The sequence below is a fragment of the Mustela nivalis genome, assembly GCF_964662115.1.
Source record: "Mustela nivalis genome assembly, chromosome: 3".
In the NCBI taxonomy this organism is placed as follows: Eukaryota; Metazoa; Chordata; class Mammalia; order Carnivora; family Mustelidae; genus Mustela; species Mustela nivalis.
The window spans coordinates 89,161,774-89,186,287 of NC_139022.1; the positions used below are offsets into that span (position 1 = coordinate 89,161,774).

A 24,514-nucleotide genomic window follows, 5' to 3' on the forward strand; every position below is an offset into this window, starting at 1 on the left:
GAATTCAGTTCAAAACCTTCCAAAAAGCAAATCTTCAGGCCCAGAAAGTTTCATTAACAAATATTTAAGAAAAAATAACATCAATTCTTCAAAATATTTTCCAAAAAACTGAAGAGGAAAGATTACTTCCTAACTCATTTTACATGACCAGTACTATCTGGATATCAAAACCACACAAGAACAGCACAAAGATACAGAAAACCTTGGGCCAATATCCATCATGTGCAGAGGTTAGGAAAAAACTCTCAAAAATTATTACAAATAATATCTAGCAATATATAGGAAGAAAAATACAATATAATAAAAGTGTTTATTGTGGGACTGAAAGGCTGACTCAGTTTAATAATCAGTATTAACACTGAAAACACACAATTCTATCAATTGATGAGAGAAAGCATTTGACAAAATTCAACATCCATTTATAATAAAACTTCCAGCCAACTAGGAATATAAGGAAACTTCCTTAACCTGATAAAGGGCATCTATAAAACACCTAAAACTAACATACTTAATGGTGAGAAGCTGAGTGCTTCCTTCCTAATATCAGGAAAAAGACAAGGATGTCTGTTCTCCTCATTTCTACTCAATACTGTACTGGATGCTCTAGCTACTTCAATAACAAAAAACAAAAAACAAAAAAAAAAAAAGAGGGAAAAAGAAAAAAGGAAAAAAGATTCTGGATTGGAAAGGAAGATGTATTTAATAATGTATTACATAAATACATAAATAATGTATTTATTTGCAGACACTATGATCATCTACTAGAAAATACAATGGAATCTAAAAAACAACTACTATTCCTACTATGTTAGATTAGAAAGGTTGTAAGATATAAGATCATACTAACTCAATTTTATTTCTATGTATTATCAATGAACAATTGGAAATTCAAACTTAAGGAAACAGTATGATTTTACAACAGTAAAAAATATGAATACTTAGGAATAAATCTGACAAGATGTCAAAAGATCTGTACTTTCAAATAACAAGATACAAAGTCAAAACAAAAATCAATTGTGTTTTTGTACACTAGCAACATACAATTAATAGCAATATAAAAATTTAAAAAATTAACAACTTCAAAAAGTAAATAGGTATAAAGCTAACAAAACATGTATAGGTTCTGAATGCTAAAAAGTGTAAAATATAGATGAAAGGAATCAAAGACCTAAACAAATGGAGAGACATACCATGTTCTAGGATTAGGAAAATCAACACAGTAATGGTTTCAGTTTTCTCCAAGTTGATCTACAGATTTCATATAATTACAATCAAAATCCCAACAGGACTATTTTGGTAAATAAACAGGCTGGTTCTAAATTTTACATGAAAAGGTAAAGGAACTACAATAAATAAAACAAGTTTAATAAAGAACAGTTAAGTTAGAGGAATCACAGACTCCTACTTTATGATTTATTATAGCTACAAAAATGAAGAGAAAGGACTCCTGGCAATGAGAGAGACACAAAAATGAACTGAAGAGAATAGATAATGCAGAAATAGAACCCCCACACATACAGCCAATTGGTCTTTGACAAAGTTGCAAAAGTATTTCAATGGAGAAAGGTCAATGTTTTCAACAAATGGTGCTGGAACAATCAAGCACTCTATGTAAAACAGAGAACCTCAACTGAAACCTCACACTTTATCAAAAAGAAATAAACTCAAAATGAATCATAATTCTTAATGTGGTACTTAAAATTAAAAAACTTTAAAAAAATTTTTTTTAAAGATTTTATTTATTTATTTGACAGAGATCACAAGTAGGCAGAGAGGCAGACAGAGAGAGAGGAGGAAGCAGGCCTCTCGCTGAGCAGAGAGCCCTATGCGGGGCTCGATCCCAGGACCCTGGGATCATGACCTGAGCCAAAGGCAGAGGCTTAACACACTGAGCCACCCAGGTGTCCCAAAATAAAGAAACTTTTAGATGAAACCTAAAAGCACCTAAATCATTAGGAAAAAAATCTTTATAACCTAAGAATTAGGCAAAAGAGATCTTAGGTATGACACCAATGACATAATCCATTTAAAAAAAAGGGAAATTAGGCTTTATCAAAATTAAGTATGTTTGCTCCACAGGGGAAAAAAAAATAAGAGACAAAAAGGACAAACTACAAACTCAGAGAAAATCTTTACAAATCACATATGCGATGAAAAACTTACATCCAAAATATATAAAGAACTCTCACAACTCAACACAATGAACACAACCCAATTAAGAATGGCCAAAATATCTAAACAGACACTTCCCTACACAATATATACAAATGGAAAAATAAGCATATGAAAAATGTTCAACATCATTAGGAAAATGCCATCAGCAAAATGCAAATGAAAACCACAATATGATGTGACTACATACCCACTTACAACAATTTAAAAAATATTGGGAATACCAGGTGTTTAAGTGAGGACTCACAGCAAAGGAAATTCTCATATACCAGGTCTTGAAATACAAAATGGTATAACCATTTTCCAAACTGGAAAGCAATGTGACAGTTTCTTACAAAATTAAATAAATACTTACCATGCGATCCAGTATTCTCATTCCTGAGTATTTACCTTAGAGAAATGAAAACTTAGGTTCACAGGATAACCTGTACAGGAATAGTTTGAACTGCTCTATTCATAACTGTCCAAATCTTGAACAACTCCCTTGTCTTGAACAGGACAATGAACAAACTGCGGTTTATTGGTATAATAGAATACTACTGAGCAACAAAAAAGAACAAACAATAGATACATTCAACAACTTGAATGAATCTCATAGGCAACTGTACTGTATCAAAGAAGCTGGTCTCTAGAGGTTATATATTATATGATTCTAATTTTATAGCATTACATTATTATTTTACAACAACATCAAAAGACAAGCTAAAGTAATAGAGCACAGATCAATGGTTTTCAGAGATTAGAGATAGGACAAGGATATAATTACAAAGATATAATCAAAGCACAATCAAAAAGGCACAAGGGAGATGTTGGGGGTGATGGAATTGCTCTGTAACCCCACTGTGGTGGTTGTTATATCAATCTGTTTGTTCAGATCATAGAGCTATATGCCAAGAATATATTTTATCACATAGTAATTAAAAAATGAAAACAGAAACCCAACAAGGTTATGGTGAATAAGAAAAGAGGTTTGTTCAGCACTTTCCCCCAAAATAGAAGTTTAATTAATATCTGTTGAATAAAACACTGAAAATTAGTTTTAGTTTCTATTTCAATATTAATCCCACTTATACCCTTAAGCTTCAAAAATTTAAATAACTTTTTATGGTGTCATTAACATTTTTATTATGGTATCTGCCACATAAGGATGTCTAGTTTGTGGGGAAAAAATTACTAAAATATCAAATGAAAGTCCTAAATCTAGATTTCCCAACCAATTATTTTAAACTTAAAAAATATTCTCATTAACAATAGGTAACCTTTTCTTTATATCTTGTATGTTTATCTTCCTTATTTAAAAAAAAGCAGGAGGTACTCGGGTGGCCTAGTTGGCTAGGTGTTAGACCCTTGTTTCAGTTCAGGTTACGATTTCAGGGTGCTGAGACGGAGCCCCACGTCTGGCTCTATGCTCAGTGGGGAGTCTGCTTCTCTCCCTCTCTCCCCGCTCCTCTTTCTCTCTCCCTCAGTCACTCCCACTTGTGTGAGCACTCTCTCTCTAAAATAAATAAATGGATCTTTTAAAAATAAAGAAGGGCAGGATCTACGTTGAAGTCATTACTCAAAGGCATGGTATATGAAACATGTATTTGATAAATGTTTACAGAATTAACTACTCTTTACTGAAGATGGAATGAGGTGAATAGCTAAGCCATTAGTTTATCTCAGGGATGAAATCTTTCCGGGACTTATCTTTTGGCTTGAATTAACAAAACCGTTAAAAATTCTTCTTCTTAGGGCTCTAACTGGGGTGTGCACTCATATCACTAACTCATATGCCACTTCCAAGCTTCTGCAGACTTTTACGTTTTCTTTGCTAAGGAGACATTCGGCATTTGTTTGCCAGTAGCTCCCGTGCAACCAAACAGTCCTCCTAGGACCCTGCCGTAGTACTCCCTATACCGACCAGCCACAGGTCTGACTAGAATTCCTTCGTTCTGGTTCACTAGTCAAGCAGTTTGGTTAAACCACATGTATGTGAATGAACAAAAAAGTACCCTTTAAAACAACAACAACAACAACACTGATGTTGGTCTTGCTTAGCTTTAAATTGTATAAAAATACTGTTCCTATACTGAAAAATAATCAGTAATATAGTTTAAGTTTTCAGAAGTACCCAGCTCAAGAATTAAACACATTTTTTTAAACTGCGAAGATGTTACCTGCATAAATTTATAATACAGAGCAAGTATAATTTTTATACTTCTTTTAAAGTTCTATTTGTTTGAGAGTTATCTGAAGCCCTCTATATCGTTTTTAAGGTAGACTTTCTAATATTCACTTAGCATATGACCATCTCCAATTAATCTATGGGTTTAAGTCAAATTTTCAATAAAAAATATTGGATTCCATAGCTTCAATATATTAACCATGAAGCATATTATAATGGTGCTAAAATATATTCATTTTTTACATTCTATAATATATGCTTTGTGCCACATTACACCATCACCTGCAAATAAACCGAACTACAATGCTCTTTTCAGCATCCAGTCAAAAATATAATAATTACCCATAATTATACTCTCTAACCAAATGATGAAAAATAATTAACCTGATTGAAGCACTCAATGTGGTAATTTTATTCTATTCAGTCTATGACTAGGATCATAAGCAATGAGTTTGCTGAATTGTTTAAAAAATGATTATGCAAAGTTGCAGCTTTCTATATTTAAGCTGTATGGATGTTAATATTCAACATACTGATTAATAAGAATTGCTATTTACTATAAACAAGTAGGTAACAAAGACAATTTGCAAAAAAAAAAAAAGTGTACATAGAAATATACTGGTCCTCAAACTTCCAAATTTTCAGGAGCACCTCATCCACTGGCTTTAATTGGTCTCCAGAGCACCTGCAATTTATTGTTCAGCACTTTTGCATAACCATTTTTGAACCTATCATTATAGATACAGGAGTTTAAACCATAGAGAAGCACTCTTTCCTGTAAAATTACAATAAGGGTCAATTGTTATTAAGATAAACTTCACAAATCAGTAGATTTAACCATATCTGGATCATATGAGCACATAATTACATAATGTTCCTTAAAAATATCCATTTAAGCTAAAAGTGATGAAAGTCAACTAATTTGTCACTCAATTAAATTAGAAAGACTTCTTTGTTTCAAACTGACCTGAAATAAAATCACTGCAAACAATCCCAACATGAACAAATTTTAAATGTATATGACAATCTCACCTCAACATCATGAGATTAGTATTCATGTAAAATACTAAGATTTAGGAAAACTTCCTGAAAGGACATTTCCTAACCATATGTGAACAGAGACAGGATTACACTTGCCGATTTTAAGAGAGGTGCATGATTATGAAGTTCACCTAGACAGAAATGTCATTTCGACACTCTTTAAAACCATGTTTTTATAATATAGGTATTCAAAGTTAGCTCCTCTCCCCAAACCCCAATATTTTACCACACAGAATATTTAGTAAACCTTTTCAAAAAATTACCTGCTTCTGTAGCCATCTTTCATGCCTTCGTTTTTTCCTTCTCAGATTTTTCAATTTGCTCCTTTCTCTCTTACTGAGCCTCTGGTTAATGGCCCCCAGGGAAAAACTGCCTGAGCGCAGAAAGTCCAGTGCTGAGAGGGGCTCTTCCTGGTCCGAGGCCTCCAGCATGCTCCTGCCAGCTGAGGGCAGGTCCATCACGAAAGTCAGGTTGTTAGAACTTGCATGGTCAGAGTAAACCGCAGAAGCTTCTAGACCACACTGAAATTCTCCTCCTCTTTGTGTCTGGGTCTCACGGGGAGCCACTGAAAATCTTTGCAGCAGCATATTAGGATCAAAATTGGATGAAATCTGAAAGGAACAGTTATTTTTACTAGATTCTAAAGGCAAGCCCGAAAGGTGAATAGGCTGTGTTTCATTTAGCCTGGGACAGGCAGCAGTCTTACTATGTATTTTATAAAAAGTAGGTAACAAAGTCAGTTTCTCGCTGATGTTCAGATCCAAACTATGTGATTTCCTATGAAAAGCTCTTGTAGTGCATCTGCCAGTCACAAGCTGAGGAACAAAAAGCTGGTATTTTGGATCTGATGCTTTGAAGAGCAGTTTTTCATTCTTCATCTGAAAATATGTTGACCGCACCTCCAGGCAGAGTGCTTCTGTTAATCTTCCAGAGCCATTATTATTTTGGGCCATATTTAAAACCCCGTGATTTCTGTTTCTGGAGGCACCACCTGTCAGCAGAGTTTCCTTGTCACAACCTGACTGAACTCTAGGATGTGACAAGTATTTCAGCGATGGTCTCATTATTTCTGCCCGTGTTGGCTGATAATCGGTCCAGCTCTTAGAGAGATGTACAGCTGCAAGCTGGCCACAGGAACATTTTGGAGTGCTGACAAAATTAAAGCCCCCTAAACGGGCCCCACAGAAAGGGCAATTCAGTTTTCCAACTGTCCACTGGGCCTACAGGTAATAAAGGAAAGTAAGACAATGCTTTCATTGTAAAGTAATCAAACAGAATGTGAGCTGTATTTTCTTTTTAAAGCCAACCACATGAAAGTTTTCTATGCCACAGAAAAGGCTAGCTTTCTGTTTTCTGATTGGTAGACAGAATAGTAAAGGGAAACAAGCCTTCTAATAAACAGAGATAAGCAACTCCAAAGTTCTAGAATGATAACATACTGCACATCAGCCCACCCCAACAATACTCCCAAGCATTCATTCTAAAAGAATCTCTCAAACAATAGGCTGAATATGGATACAGTGTGAACTAATGAAAAGAAAAATACACTATGGAACCAGGAAGCAAATCAGTCTACAGAGCTTAATTTGCAAGTAAAATCTCACAGAAAAGTGTCTGTTTTGATACCCTTCTTGCATACCAAACACTGTGGGAGGGAACCTTACCCAACCAACAGAATAAAGCTCTTCCTGCCTTTTTACATACAACCAAAAGATACTGGTTGCATACATAACAGTGCATTTTCTATATGTAAGTGCGAAATTAATAATGAACTGGCTTAAAATTATTTTTTTCAGGAGAGACAGTGGAATATCTGTAGCACCCTCATACATTTTGTAAAGTTCAGGACAGTGAAAGCCAGGGCACTGGCTTGTTCCCAGGAAATCATTACAATGTGAGAATGAATGCAGAGGATATCTATCAAATGTTATTTTTTAACAACAACAAAAATGTCAGGGGAGAATGGCAACTATATTTTTTTCAAAAATCACATTAACACTTTTTCAATGCGTGTTTCACCCAAAATGTGAGAAATAATAATATCATACTGTTAACAAGGTGAGTTCTTGCTCTTATAATATTTCATTAAGGAGCCTTAAAAATTTGGTAATTTGATATTGATTGTACCACTGAGAATCATTAGTTATCCAGTTTATTTTATACACATATGCATACATGAATAATATAGGATATTTCATTTACTCAGTAGTCATTGTTCTAGGTGCTGGAGATAACAGTAATAAACAAAAGAGAAAAATTTCTGACTTTATGGAGTTTTTATTCTGGTAGGGGAGCTAGGCAATTAACAAGACCAGTAAGCCATATATGTATGTGGGTAAGCACGTGTGCATACATGCGTGTGTGTGTGTGTGTGTGTGTGTATTTATGTTTATATTTATATAGGTTATATATGCTCATGCATGCTTACGAGTACTATATATTACATATTGTATGTGTGTATGTAAAACATAGCTATTTAAATCAGAGAGGAGGAGAAAGGAAGTGTGGAGTGATAATATCAGAGTAGGGGAACTGACAGTTTGCAGAGGCAATGCCTCATTGTGAGTAAAGATACATGGAAATAAGGGAAGCAGTAAATAACTGTGGGAAGAGCAATCAAGGAAGGGGAAATACCATGTTTTAAAGTCTGAGATAGAAAAGTACCTGGAGCTCTCCAGTAATAATGAAGAAGCCAGTAGGTGTAATCAAGAGTTACAAACCCTTTCTTATCTCTTGAAAAAATGAATTCAAGAAAAATAGCTCCAAAAAAAAATCCTGGAAGTAATAAATTCCCAATTTTACTCAGAAACTAAGGAACTTACTTTTTGTATTAGGCAGTTTATCCATTCTGGAAGAGCTTCTATATCCATGTGCCACACATGACAAATACTCTGATCATCAGCAGAATCATATCTGTCCTGTTGTATCAAAATGCATGATATTAGTTATTACCAGTCCTGGATTTATTTAACAAATTTCCTATTTGAGTAAAACACAAAAATATAAATTCAGTTTTATCTGAATTTATTTCAGGAAAAAAATAACCCCTGCATTCCTCTTCTCATTCCCAACCCCAAAGCAAACCCACAAAGACAAAAACAAATTTTCAAGGAATAGCTGCTTTAACAAAAATACTTTTGTTAAAAGGTGAATTTAAAAAAAAAAAAAAGAAAGCCTCCATTCCATTGATTTTATCAAATTAAATTTAAAATTTAGCAAAAAGTCATAATAGACAAATCTGGCACCCTATTCCTTTTCCTGAATGTGAGGAAAAAATAATGCTATTCATGACAACTTTCCCAGGTCTTTAATCCCTGATTCCATCTGGACTCTACTAAGATAGAAAAAAGAAGCTGCCAAACAATCTATTGAGGTACTCAAGAAAAGTACAAGAGGATGGGGGAGAAGAATAAATTCATAGGCAACCAGAAAAGCTTCAACTAAATTTCAGCTGTACTAGAAGAAGAAAATTTCAGAGAGAGATACTTTTGGCTTTCTGAAACAGATGTGTAGGAAAATGTGTGATATACAGGTGAAACTGTACACATATCAGAAAAATGCAGAGCAGGCTAGAATGGAGATACAGGACTCTTTATAACCTTAATTAACCTTAGACCAATTTACCTTTACCTCTCTGGGTCTCAGTTTTCTCACCTGTAAAAAACTTCTTGATAATTGCTAAGATCCCTTCTGGGTATACAAAATTGCATTCTGTGATGGCAGAAAAGAGTTTCTTGAGAAGAAGAGGGAAAAATAATGCTTCTGTCCATATACCCATTCCCAGCATCAGATTTTACACAGCAGTAGCTTTTCCAAGTTGCCAAAGCATAATTTTTTTTAGACTTCCCTAGCAGTGACACTATTAGGTACTATAATTACATTAACAAACTAAATAAGGAAATTACATAAACATACTTGCAAAGTCTGTATGCACAGTGATAAGAATGAAATAAGACAGAATCTCTGTAAGAACCTTTTGCCAAATAATCTACATAAGATTATGATGTGGAACCAAGATCACCAAATTTCTAGGTTTAATTTTCCAAGTTGGCGCCTCTGGGCACTATATCACTTTCTCTTCCATGAATACATCTTAAGATACTAAATGGTGGCCCAGTATACAAGAAAAGTTTCAGTATGATTTATTTACATGTCAGAAAGATCTATAAAGAAACCCCCTTTACCTAATTTCTGTCAGGCTCCCAAAAGATCACAACTTAATTAAAATGCGAAAGGGAACTGAGCTATTGTTGTATGTTAGACCACATTTCATTATTTCATATGCTGTACACAACAGTATTTGATATGCTATAAATGAGAGCACTAAGCCAAATTCAAGATTGTAACAGAGGAAAAATACTTTTGTTAAAAGGTCTGAAAAAAATTTCCATTTCTAATGTCTGAATCAACAACACAGGCTGAAAATAGTTCAAAGGCAAATACAAAGTCCTCTGAGAAGGGTATATAGTGGGCCAAAGAGAAACTTTATAGTTTTATTAATGATGCCTAAACTCTAAATCTGGCTAACAGACTGCAACTTATGACGTGAATAGAAAGAACCAAGATGCCCTTCAACAGATGAATGGATAAGGAAGATGTGGTCCATATACACTCTGGAGTATTATGCCTCCATCAGAAAGGATGAATACCCAACTTTTGTATCCACATGGATGGGACTGGAAGAGATTATGCTGAGTGAAATAAGTCAAGCAGAGAGAGTCAATTATCATATGGTTTCACTTATTTGTGGAGCATAACAAATAACATGGAGGACATGGGGAGATGGAGAGAAGGGAGCTGAGGGAAACTGGAAAGGGAGGTGAACCATGAGAGACTATGGACTCTGAAAAACAATTTGAGGGTTTTGAAGGGGCGGAGGGTGGGAGGTTGGGGGAACCAGGTGGTGGGTATTATGGAGGGCACGCATTGCATGGAGCACTGGGTGTGGTGCAAAAACAATGAATACTGCTACGCTGAAAAGAAATTAAAAAAAAAAAGAAGAGTAAGAAAAGGCAAGGCAAATCCATGTTAAAATGAAGAAGGTATTATTGAATGAAAGCAAAGTTAGGAAGAAAGGAGGAAATACTAGAAACAGTCTCTAGCTCAATCATCTTACTGCTCCCTAATATATATGTCCTCACAAGAGTGTTGGGCGGACGTACAAAGGTTTATTTTATCCTAGATTCTCACAAAACCAAAGAAGGAAAAATTAGGTAGAGGGAAGTAATTACTGGCTCCAGTATAGTAAAGTAAGCACATAATCTGGTGTATCCTCCCTCTCAAAACAAAGTATTTATCGATGACAATTCTAAAAGTAACCAAGAGCTGAACTAAAAAATATAGCTGGGGAGATTTCCATGAACCAGAAATTATGAGGAGCCTCTGGAAGATCAATGAGGAAATAGCAGCACAATGTATTCAAGTTCCAAGTACATAAGAGATGAGAACAACACAAATAATGGTACATATCAATGTGGTGAAAATGAGAAACAAACAAACAAACAAAAAGCCCTGATGGTTATCAGGGGTAGAATGGATGTCTGTCTGTCTCCAGGCAAGAGGTGTACCTAAGGAAGAGAGAAATAGAGCAACATCTTAGGGTAGCTGGAAATGCCTAGAAAAAAATGGAAAGCAGTTACAGAACTCCAGAAGATGAGTTACTAAGGATCAGTCTCTATTCTTGCTGAAAATAGTACCATGACATATAAAGAACATGAGCTAGATTTGTTTGTACTAATAAGATACACCTCTACTACTACCGTTTGCTATTTTTAAAAAGTCAAGTGAATTAGAAAAAAATGCACTCTGAGCTATGCTAATCTCACAAAACAAACTGAGGGTTGCTGGGGGGAGGGGGTTTGGGAGAAGGGGGTGGGATTATGGACATTGGGGAGGGTATGTGCTTTGGTGAGTGCTGTGAAGTGTGTAAACCTGGTGATTCACAGACCTGTACCCCTGGGGATAAAAATATATGTTTATAAAAAATTAAAAATTAAAAAAAAAAAGCATACACAACCTAAAAATAAGTAGTATTACAACTTTTCTAAGGAAACAAATATAAATATAAAAAGTACCTAAGATGCCATGTACCGAGTTGACAACATTGGTTAGATTTGAAGGAAGAAAGACGAAGGTTGGGAGTTACTAAAAGGAAATGTTAACTTTCTCATTATTGCTTTACTGGGAGAATATATTAAATAATACTTGTATAATTAAAATTTAATTTGAAAATTGATTCAAGTAAAAATAAGAGAAACTGATTACTTCTGATTCTGGCAATGTAAAAGTAAAAGGTATTAGACATGCTCTCAGCAAGCATTTTAATAGATAACACTTAGCAATAACTTACACCTGTCAGAAAGGCTAAAGTAAAAAGCTCAAAAAATAACAGGTGTTGACAAAGATGTGGAGAAAAAAGTCATTGGCAATCACTTTTGGTGTGACGATAAATGGGTACAGTCACAGTGGAAAACATTATGGAGGCTTTTAAAAAAATTAAAAATACGGGAGACAAACCAAAAGAGACTATGGACTCTGAGAAACAAACTGAGGGTTTTTGACAGGAGAAGGGTGGAGGGGATGGGTGAGCCTGGTGGTGGGTATTAAGGAGGGCACAGATTGCATGGAACAGTGGATATTTCATGCAAACAATCAATCATGGAACACTGATCATGATGTACTGTATGGTGACTAACATAAGAAAAGGAGAAGAAGAGAAAATTTTAAAATTAAATAGAATTAAAAATTAAAATAGAAATACAGTATGATCCAATAATTCCACTAATGGGTAATTTGCCTGCCCCCTCAACAATGAAAACACTACTTTGAAAAGACAGATTCACATTTACACTACTGCAGTCTTACTTATAATAGCCAAGATATAGAAGCAATCTAACTGATAAAGATGTGGTACACATATACAATTCATTCTCACTTTTTCTATACCACACTGTATTGATGGTCCTAGTCAGCAGAGTATGGCAAGAAAAAGAAAAGAGACACACAGATTAAAAATAAAACAACAAGATACAACTTCTCATCAAATAAGATGGATAATAAAGAAAGAAGAACATTAAGTGAAGAAGAAAGAAGTAAAACAGCGATACATGCTAGAACATGGATAACACTGAAAACATTATGCTGGGTAAATGAAGGCAGACACAGAAGGCTACATATTGTATAACTGCATTTATGTAAAATATCCAGAGTCCAGCACATCTATAGACATAAAGAAGATCAGTAGTTGCCTGGGTTTTGAGGGAAGGGTAAATGGAGAGTGACAACTTAATTAGTATGGGCTTTCCTCTTGGGAGGATGAAAATGTCCTGGAATTAGACAGTGATGATGGCTGTGCAACACTGTAAATGTACTAAATATCACTAGTAGTAAATTTTATATTAGGTATATTTTAGCACAATTTTTAAAAAAGAACAATGTAACTCTTTTATTTGTAGTCAGCATAGTATGAAGAAAATACTACTAAGGAATTCACCAAAATGGCTGTTTAAATTAAGAAGTTTGCATAATTTCAGTATACAATGTCAACATACAAAGGTCTGTGTATCAGATTTCTGTATATTAACAACAAATAATGGGAAAGCAAAAATGTTTAAAATATCACTTAGAAAAGTATCCAAAAATACGCCCTCATTAGGTATAAATTTGATGCAACATATTTAAGACCTGTCCACTGAAAACGATAGAACGCTACACAAAGAAATTAAAGAAGACCGAATTAAACCAATGAATGTATCATATTTTTAAGATATCAGTTCTTCCCAGATTAATTTACAGATTCACCACAATCCCACTCAAAATCCTAGCAGGCTTATTTGTAGAAACTGACAGATTACAAAATTTACATGAATGCAAATGATCTGAGACACCCCAAGAAATTCTGCAACAGAAGACGAAAGGCAGAGTCCATACACTTCCTACTTTCAACACTTACTGGATCAGTGGAACAGGATAGAATCCAAATAGACCTGTATACATGCTCAATTAATTTTTGGTAAATATGCCAAGGTGATGAGAAAAGATACACTCTTCAAAAAGTGGTGATGGAACAACTTGATAACCATATGAGGCTAAAAGAAAACAAAAAAGTCCCAAACAATCTTTTTTTAAATTAACATACAATGTATTATTTGCTTCAGGGGACAGATCTATGAATCATCAGTCTTATACAATTCACAGCACTCACCATAGCACATACCCTCCCCAATGTCCATAACCCAGCCACCCTATTCCTCCCCACTCCCTGCCCTAGCCAGTTTGTTTCCTGAGATTAAGAGTCTCTTATGGTTTGTCTCCCTCCCTGGTCCCATCTTGTTTTATTTTTTCCCTCCCTTTCCCCCACGACCCCACACCCTGCCTCTCAAATTCCTCGTATCAGAGAGCTCATATGATAATTGTCTTTCTCTGATTGACTAACTAGAGGGTATTATGCTAAACAAAAAAATCTTGATGCTTACCATATACCATACATAAAAATAACTCAAAATAGATCTGAGTCCTAAAAGGTTACACTGTAAGTACAAACTGTCTAGAAGAAAACATAGAGGAGAAAACCCTGTGATAGGAAATGTATTCTCAGAGTAGAAAAACACAATTCATTTAAAAAAAAAATGATAAGGTGGATTTCGTAAAAATTAAAACAATCAACTATTTGAAAGGTATCAGTAAAGAAATAAAAACACAGACCACAGACTGGAAGAAAATTCACAAAACCTGTATCCAACAAGAAATTTTTAGCCAGAATATTAAAAAAAACTTCTTACAACTTAATAAGAAAAAAACCCCCACAATTTTAAAAATGAGTACAAGATTTTTAACAGACACCTCACAGAGGGCACATACTGATGTTCAAAACCACATTTAAAAAAAGGTAGAACACCATTAGTCACTGCAGAAATGCAAATTCAAACAACAATGGATTCCACTGTACACTTATTTTAAAAGTTCATAAAGAAGAAAAAGAGGAGGATGAAGAGAGAAAGAAAAAGAAAAGAACTAGCAGTATCAGTACTTACAAAGAGCAACCGAAAATCTCATACATTGCCAGCATGAAAGCAAAATGGTACAGTCATTTTAGAAAACCTTCAGTCAGTCACTTAAAAACAATAGGTGCACTTACCCTAAGACCTAGCAGTAGCTGGCAATAACCAGGAGAAATGAAAATAGATGTCCACATAAGATTTGTATACAAATATTCATAACAACTTTATTATAGCTCAAAACTATAAACATTCTAAACGTCCAAAACAACGATGGCATCCCTACAATGGATAAACAACCATAGGATCCACGTAATGTAGTAATATTCAGTTACAAAAAATCAACTACTGACATATGCAACAACATGATTCAATCTGAAGTGTGCTTGCTTTTACTTCCGGTATTCTTAGAGAAAATTCCTTTAAAAATGTGAATTTTTAACAGTTTGGTCATATATGAGCCAAAGCTCATCTTAACAAATTTAAGTGGACTATACAAATCTGTCTGTTAAAGAACCTTGGGAAAGTTACTGAAAATGACTCAATAAAAATAAGCAGTCTAGCTTTACCTAAATATCTTGCCTTAGAAACGAAACAAAGGTATGGATAACATCTTTGCAGAATAGAATTAATCTCACAAACCAGAACAGAATTAATCTCACAAACGTCTGGCCTCATACACATTAGCCCCTTACATTAGGAGCTGACCTTTATTGAGATTAGTCTAATTGTGACGAATTTTTTTTAAATTTATTTGACAGAGATCACAAGTAGGCAGAAAGGCAGGCAGAGAGAGAGAGGAGGAAGCAGGCTCCCTGCTAAGCAGAGAGCCTGCTATGGGGCTCAATCCTAGGACCCGGGGATCATGACCCAAGCCAAAGGCAGAGGCTTTAACCCACTGAGCCACCCAGGCGCCCCTGTGATGAATTTTTTTAAAAGACTGTTATTGAGAACACAAGCTGGAATGCACAAATAAAGTCATTTTTACTTTGACATTAGGTCCAAAACTTTCTCTGAGTTTTCAAGGTTTTATCTATATATGGACTAAGTAAATATTTCTACACTGGTACAAAGAGCAGTAGCATATTAATGTCAAAGTAAATTAATGGCAGTCATTCTATCAATATTTATTTATTTATTTATTTATTTTTTATTTTTTAAATTTTTTTATTTTTTATAAACATATATTTTTATCCCCAGGGGTACAGGTCTGTGAATCACCAGGTTTACACACTTCACAGCACTCACCAAAGCACATACCCTCCCCAATGTCCATAATCCCACCCCCTTCTCCCAAACCCCCTCCCCCCAGCAACCCTCAGTTTGTTTTGTGAGATTAAGAGTCACTTATGGTTTGTCTCCCTCCCAATCTATCAATATTTATTGAATGATTATTAGACACTATGTTACCATATACAGGGAGATAAAATTTATACACACACACACACACACAGGCCGGGGACTATGCTGGGTACCTTACATTTATTATCTCATTTTGTTATTTCATTGTACATACTCCATTATATTATGTAATCAAATAAAGTGATCATATTTAATCTTGTAAGACTGGCCATAATAACAAAGAAACCATCATCGACTATAAATTGTAGAGATACTTCTTGAACATTCTTACAAGAATAAACTGGAATCACAGTTCTCAGAACTATGAAGGGTATTTTAGAAGGTACTTACTTTTACTAGCTCACTAATATTTATGCTATATTTACTATGCCCAGGCATAGTAAGGACTGTTTTAAGGATTTAAGGATTTTTACTATTTTACAGAGAAGGAAACCAAGACAAGAGCAATTAGGTAACTTTTAAGTAACTTGTCCAAGGTCACAGAAGCAAGGATTTCCAGCAGAGAGTCGGGCTTCAGAACTTCCGTCTTCAGTCACTGAGGACAGAGTGACCTCAGTCACAAGTGTTACTTCCTGTATCAAATAAATACTATCGTTTTCAGGCAATCAACCTTCTGATATCATTAGCATGAGTATGTTTTCAGTCATGATACTACTTTTCCCTTACAAAAAAACAAAACAAAAAACCCCCAAAACCTGAGCCATAACTTATTTTTAAATTAACCACAAAATGATACACTAACTTATAGAAGATGAATGGTAGGTTTAGAAAAAAATTCTACAACTGATTCTGAATGGGACCTAACCTGATTTTTATTTGACAACTATTAATATGAAGCAAGCACACATTTTTCTCTAAATAGTTAAGAGTTAAAGCATTGTTTCATGCCAACAGAGGAAGAAGAAAATCAATTACAGCAATGGATACACGTGAGGGGAATGTGAAAGGCTAGGTGAAGAATGTACAGTATTCTCTGTTTTTTCCTCAGGAAACTTAGGTATAGCAAACAAAGACAGCCAGGGTCAACAAAGTAGCCTCAATTATAAATGAGACTGCCAACTACTTCACCTGTACTTACACACAGTCTTAGAAAACATATGTATTATTCATGGTATTTACTTCCAATATAGTTTAACAGGTAAAGCAGGGCATCACACTATGAAGTTTATAAGTCTACTGTCAACTAATTTTTAAAACATTTTTTTTATTACATAAAATGTATTATTAGCCCCAGGGGTACGGGTCTGTGAATCGCCAGGTTTACACACTTCACATCACTCACCAGAGCACATACCCTCCCCAATGTCCATAACCCAACCACCCTCTCCCGACCCCTCTCCCCCCAGCAACCCTCAGTTTGTTTTGTGAGATTTAGAGTCTCTAATGGTTTGTCTTGTCAACTTATTTTTAAAAATCAAAAACATATGTGATAAGACAAATTTTAACAGATGTATTTTAAGATAAATGACTACAATGGAAGCAACCCGATTTTAGGAATTTAAAGTAATAGCATGAATGGTTATCTCCTTTGGGAAAAAATTAAACTGAAAATTACAAAAGCAGTATTATTAGGACTTAAAAAAACCTCGCGAGACAGTTTTTTCAGGTCTCAAATTTATATTTGGGGGAGGAAGGAAGAGAAGAAGGAGGAATTAACAGCCAATTTCACTTAATGCTATCGAGAAATACTGACAAAATATTTTGTAACTGAAATAATTTGTTCAAGCAGCAGGGGGAGCCAAGGCATTGTTATTTTTTTGTTGTTTATTCTTTAAGGGTAGGGAATGTTTCTGGTTGCTATGTATAGGGTGAACTTCATTTAATTTTAAAATTACAAATGTTAAGCACTATCTTTTTATCATTAAATGATCTTTAAGATTTTTAATTAAGCTGACAGGTTTAATGTAAAAAGCTGACATAGATAATTTAATATTATATGATATTTTTGAAAGATGTTTAACATTTGGCATTTCCAATGTTAGCATTATTACTCCCTCAGCTAATTCATTAAAAGTGAGCCAACTGTATATTTAACTACATGGCTATAAACATAACAGGGAAAAGATTGGGTAAAAAAATATGTCATTTATAATATTAATTAGAGTGTTACAAATATAAAGGAATCAAATTCTATTATCCTGACCCTCCCCTTTTTTTTCCTATTTGTACTCTGAGAAGGTACTTGAGGAAGAAAACTTTTTTTACTCAAAAGGTCAGAATGAATAAAAAAATGATTTAAAGCCTCACTTAGGGTCTCCTCACATTCAACCTTGTCAACTTTCCAAAAATTCACTCTTCACACAACACACACAACAAAAATAATCTTTTTAAAATTCAATGGTCATATCACTCCTTTTCATTAGCTTCCCAGCTTTTAGAATAAAGATCAAAGCCCTTAATTTGGTTCACAAGGCCATAAATGATCTAACTAATACCTTTCTTTGTAGTTTTAAATCCTGCCACACTCCCTCTTGATCTCTGAACTCCAATCATGGAAATCTTCTAATTCCATGGATAGCCCATATTCTCTCCAGCACAGGGCCTTTCAACATGCTGGTTGCAAAGGTAGAATGTGCTTCCTCATGTATTGCTGTCCCTAGTCTTCCACCACATCCCCACACAAGTCACTTCCTCAGACAAGCCTTCCTGTGACAAGTTAGTTCAATCCTGTCTATATCATGTTCTTATGGCTTTCTATACTTTTTCTTTTTGCCATTTACATGGCCATTAGTTAATATTTATGATCAACCACCATCCCAAAAGCTTTGCAAGGACAGGGCATCTCCCTTGTGCTCTTGTTTGAATTTCCAGTGTCTATTATAGGAACTGTTTGTTGTTTCTTAGCTTGGGCTCCCTTACCAAAATACCAGACATAGCCTGTGTGACTTAAACAGAAGACATTTATTCCTCTCAGTTCCAAAGGTTAGAAATCTGAGATCAAAGTGGCAGCATGCTCAAATACCAGAAAGATCGCCTTCTTAGCTTGCAATGGTCATCTTCTCACTGAGACCACACATGGTGGACAGAAAGAGAGACCTCTCTCTTCTTAGAAGGGCAAAGTCTTTTCAGGTTAGGGCCCTATTCTTAAGATCTCATTTAACCTTAATTATCTCCTAAAGACCCATCTCCAGATGCAAACACACCGGGGAATAAAACTTCACCATGAGCTTGTAGAGGAGATACCATTAAGTCTAAGCATGTGGAAAGATTAGGTATGAAATAAATATATGCTGACACTAACAAAAGAGAACATAGAAATATTTCAAAATAAACAATATAAGTATCATTTGTTTCATTATTGTAGCTACTAGAAAAAAGATACCATCACGTTAATAAAGTCAGAGAGAAAATGAGCAAAATATGTTAGCCAAAAAAAGGTGGAAAAGTTGTATAATCCAATACTCAATTCAACATTCAGTAATCATATCTTGGCCACCTTGATTCTAGGAATGGAGTTTGAAAACTGAAACACTCCACAGTCTGTAACTGAAAAGAGTCATAACCCAGTAATTATAATGCTTTAAAATAAGTGTTGGACCATTCCTCAGTCCCCATTTTCCTCCATTCACTAAAACCTGGTACTTGGCCTTCAATTCTCTCAACTACAACGAACCTTGACCTACTCTTTGCTAAAGCCAATGTACACTGTCATGTAGGGTGTCTACACATGTCCAGTTTGTATGCCAGTTCAACACAAATCTGGAGGGCACCCTTCACAGACCCACACCCTGCAGAACTGTGTGGTGTACAACCTGTACACTGAAGCTAGTGTCTGGTCTTTGACATCTCACCAGAAGACCCAGTGCCATTAACCAACCCCTCTTCCTAGGAGATACCCATCCACTGAATTGTGTAACACCGTATCCTGATTTTTAGCCCTACCTTTCTTGCTCATCTTTCTTCCTACTGTGTGCGCTTTGTTTTTTTCTGTCCATCCTTTCAACACTCCTTGGCCCTCTTTCTCACTCCATTCACATTGCACATGGCGATCTCATGTACTGTCACAGTTGTACTCTCCACTTGCATGCTGATGACTCCCAGAATCCCACTTTTAGTTCAGATCTCTGTTCTCAATCCCATATCCTTAGAATCAGTAGCCTCTTAGAAATCTCTACTAGAATGTTCTATGAGCCACATAAACTTGACATGTCCAAAACTGAATCTAAATTGACTAAAAAACTAAAACTGAGGACAACATTCTTAATCACTGGCCAAAACCTCACAAATGGGGAGCATTGCATTTTTATGTTTTCAGGGTTTTTGTTATTTTATTTTTATTTATTTTTTTGACAGAGATCACAAGTAGTCAGAGAGGCAGACAGAGAGAGAGGGAGAGGCAGGCTCCCCACTGAGCAGAGAGCCTGATGCGGGGCTAGATCCCAGGACCCTGAGATAATGACTTGAGCCCAAGGCAGAGGCCCAACCCACTGAGCCACCCAGGTGCCCCAGGTTTTTGTTAGTTTGATTTTGATTTTGGTTCTTGCTCATATTTCATGTATCTTAAGCCTAAAAGCTGGGGTAGGGGCCCCTTTCCTCCTTGTGGACACTGTAAACTGTCTCAAAATTTCCTTCCAAATTCCTTCTTGCATGCCTTACTACAAGCCAGGGGCTGGAAAGCTAAAGTTCAAATGTCCTAGATTGCCTTACAGCTCAAGTTCCACACATGACCTAGCTTCCACCAGGCTGATATACCTTCTCAGTATTATGAAAGCAGAAGTGATGACTGTATCTGTGCTCTTTTTTTCTAGTAGGCTTGGTTTTGAAGGTATTTGGTTATTCTGCACCAAGTTACTATGATCCCAGTATCAAGTTTTTGATGCTAAAAAGCAGAGTGTGGGACCTCCATTTCCTGGCATGGACAGGGCTAAAGAAATGTGGTCCTTGAGCCAAAAGCTATGGATGCCATCTTCCCAGTTTCCTGATCCTCTGTGTTTTTCTGAGGGTCATTTCAAGTCCATGTGGGGTGCTGAGGACAGCAGACATAGTCTGAGATTCACTCAGGGTGAGGAGATTCTAAGGGGGACCCCCTACATAAATTTGGGTTATAATCTTAGTATAAGGGTGAACGAATAGTAAATGTGTTGTGCAAAGGAAGACAGAAGGAAACTTGCTAATGTCAACTGTGGTACTCAGTAAAAGGAAAGGGAAAAAATCTTCCCCTCAGGTCACAGAACAATTTCTTAAACAAAAAGTACAAAAAATGAAGGAGATGACTAAAAGTCAACTACAGTACATGATGAACTCCTGTTCCTTTAAAAATTCCACAAAGAGTACAATGTAAGTTACAAAAACTGGCCAAAGATATTTGCAATAGAAAAACCAATAAAGGATTAGTATTTAGAACACATAAAGAAAAACAAAAAACAAACAACAACAACAAAACCCAAAGGAAAAGCACCTACTAAAAAACAGGTAAGAAAAAGAAGCCATTTGACAGAAAACACCAAGAGCCTGAGAGATGAGATGAGGAATGCTAGTGATAGTGACAATGGGGGTGATAAGCAATGCTCAAGCACTGCTCCTAGCATTGTCAGCAGAAACAGTTCAGGGCTACCCAGCAAAGGCTGAGCGTGCACATGCCTTAGGAGGCTGCTGCCTTTACTCTCAGAAATTCACTCCTGCCCATGGGTGCCAAGGTATGTACAAGAGAGCTCATAATAGCACTGTTTGTAAGAGCAAAGCACTGTAAGACTCCGGTGTCTGACAAAGCAGGAATGCATTATACACTGTGAAGTATTAATGCACCAGAACACTATACCAAAGTAAGAATCAGTGGGAACTGTACTAAACATGGCGATTTCAGTGAAAGCAACAATTCCTGGAAAAAGACCCACTTAAAGTGTGATTTCATTTACAGAAATTAAAACAACACAACACTTTCAGAAACAAACTTATTTTATACACATGACTTTTTAACTGTATAGTTTAATAGGCAATAAAGGTAAGAGGTGATAAATTAAGCATTCTTTCAGCATAGTATCTGATAAAATTATGTTTATGTTTAGGTTCAGTATTTTTAGTTTCCTTTAATTAAAACAGATCTTTTGCGGGGTGCCTGGGTGGCTCAATGGGTTAAGCCTCTGCCTTCTGCTCAGGTCATAATCCCAGGGTCCTGGGATCGAGTCCTGCATCAGGCTCTCTGCTCAACAGGGAGCCTGCATTCCCTTCCTCTCTTTCTCTGCCTGCCTCTCTGCCTACTTATGGTCTCTCTCTGTCAAATAAATACATTCTTTAAGAAAAAAAAAACCCAGATCTTTTGTTCATCGTTAATAATTTTTATGAAATGCTTCCATGTGTAAAATGTAAAGCGTTTTTATAGTTAAAGAAAGATCAAAAGAGAAGCAAATACCAATATATCCACTACTCAGTTTAACTAATATACAACCAGTACTTTAGAAGCCCCCTCAGGATCCCTGATTACAGACTTCTCCCAGACTTAACAATGATACTAATTCTGAAGATTAGCTTTTAAGAGGTTTTAATATATGTATGTATATATATGTATGTATATTTGTATATCTTATTTTACATGCATATATTTTAATATTTTATGGAAATACAAACATTGAATATAGATTTATTTCTATAAATATATATTTTAAAAATTATTTTATATATTTTTAACTTATAAGGCAGTTTTAATAGGTATATATATGCATCTATATATGTGTGTATATATATACACAAATATATGTAATAAATATTATAATAAATAATATAATACATAATTAATATATTATTATATAATCATATATTGTATAATTATTATATAATAATAATTAATTAATAAACAATAAATAAAATGTATATATATGTATACATATACATTTTATTTTAAATATGAAGCTACGGCAACAAAAATGCAGTTCAGTGGTTACCTGGGTCTGGGCATGGGTGCAGGGCAAATGGGCCTAACCTAACTTTTTGGAGTGATGGAAGGTTTTGAAACTCTATTATAGTGACAGTTGCTCAACTCAAATATTTACTAAAAGTCATGTAACCATATTCTTACAATGGATGAATTTTATGGCTTATAAATTATACTTAAAAAGTTATTTGTGTGTGTGTGTGTGTGTTTTACTGTTTTGGTTCTTCTGGGAAGCCTTCCATAACTAGACCAGGCAGCAGTTAGTTTACCTCCTTTTGTTACTGTACTTATCAAATCAAGATATACTGCTTGGCCTGTCTTCATCTAGGTTTAAAGCCCCTAAAAAAATAAAATCAAATGAAATAAAAAAATAAAAAATAAAGCCCCTAGAGAAGTAGAATGCTTTTTTGTATTCTGCACCACTTTCTTGCACAACCCAAGCCACTACTAAAGTAGCACTTAATGTTTTCTTGCTCATTAAATAACTATTAAATGAATTAATAACCAGGATTTCTGCACTTAAATAAAAGTATCAGCTTCTCTACTGAGAAGGTATGAAATTGCATGCTGTCCTGAGGGAGGAACAAAAGGAGCAAAGAGATGGTGGAGTTTAGAGTACTTGTTCTGGACCTTCAGTGTCAGGTCCAACTCTAGCTGCATTGCTTAGGAGAAGTATGATCTGGAGCAAATTATTTAACTGTCTGTACCTCAGTTTCCTTATCTATGAAGTAGAGATTATCTTCCTCAAGACAATCTGTTCTTACCGTATAGGGAATAACATAAGACATTTAGAACAATGCCTAACGAACAAACACATAAAAAGGTACTTGACATCATTAATCAGTAGGCAAATGCAAATTAAAACTATAATGATATACAGTATACATCTACCAGAACAGCTAAAATTACAAAGTCTGAAAAAGGGCTGACAAAGATGTAGAGCAAATGAAATTTACATTCACTTTGGAAAACTGGTAGCAGCTTTTAAAAACATTAAAATACACCTGCTCTGACGGCCAGGAAGGAATACTGACCAGTGAAGTTTAGGAAGATGCAGGTTGGAATATGAATGAAGGTGACTGTGACTGACTTCCCAACAGAACCCTGGAAAGCTCCCTAATTTCGATTCTGTGTGACAGAAAAAGGCAGGCATGAGAAGGTCTCATTACTGCCTTTTAGGATTGCAGTTGAGACAAGCATGCTTATAAAGTGAATTAATATTTTAAAGCATTTAGAAACAATGCCTGACATAGCAATGTTATACCAGTAGACAGAGTTAAAAAAAATACCTACTCTGTGGGCCCTCAGAAAAAATAAAACGGAAACACAGAAAATCTTTTACAAGAATATTGATAGTAGTTTTATTCATAACCCAAAACTAGAAATTCAGATATCTAACAAGAAAAAAAATTAATAAATTATATATACATAAACGATAAATGGCATTCTACTCTGTAAAAAAAAAAGCAACAAAAACCCCAAAAAACTACAAATACAAAACATAAATGAATCTCTAAAACATTTGCTAACCAAAATAAGTCAGGTACAAATGACATGCTGCATGTTTCCATGTGAATGAAGGTGGAGAACTGGCAAAACTAGTGTACGGTGATAGACATTAGTGTAGTGATTGTCCTATGAGAGGGAGAGGAGGGAACTGGCTGGAAAAGGGCAAGACAACCTTCTGGAGTGATGGGAATTTATACATTGATCTGATTCACAGCAGAAAGGAGTGAAAAAATTTATCAAATTGTAGACTTCATTTTTTTTTTTTTACTCTGTGTAAATAATACCCAACAAATTACTCTTAGCATGCCCCCCCCCAATTAAAATGTTTTGTCCATTTTTAAGAAGTATCTGATATGTAGTAAGTATGCAAACAAAATTAGCTACTATTATCCATTCTAG

General features: G+C 35.1%; 1 protein-coding gene across 3 annotated transcripts in view; it reads right to left on the reverse strand.

The window, feature by feature from the left end:
- RNF180 (ring finger protein 180) overlaps positions 1-24,514 on the reverse strand; it is a 189,029-nt gene that overhangs the window by 134,385 nt on the left and 30,130 nt on the right. For 2 of the 3 annotated variants that reach the window (XM_082723088.1, XM_082723087.1), the window contains exons 3-4: positions 8,203-8,298; positions 5,644-6,600 (exon numbers count right to left, since the gene is read on the reverse strand). In XM_082723088.1, coding sequence (XP_082579214.1) covers positions 5,644-6,600; positions 8,203-8,298 — 1,053 coding nt within the window. The remainder of the gene's footprint in view (positions 1-5,643; positions 6,601-8,202; positions 8,299-24,514) is intronic. The other variant, XM_082723089.1, reaches the window with a different exon arrangement.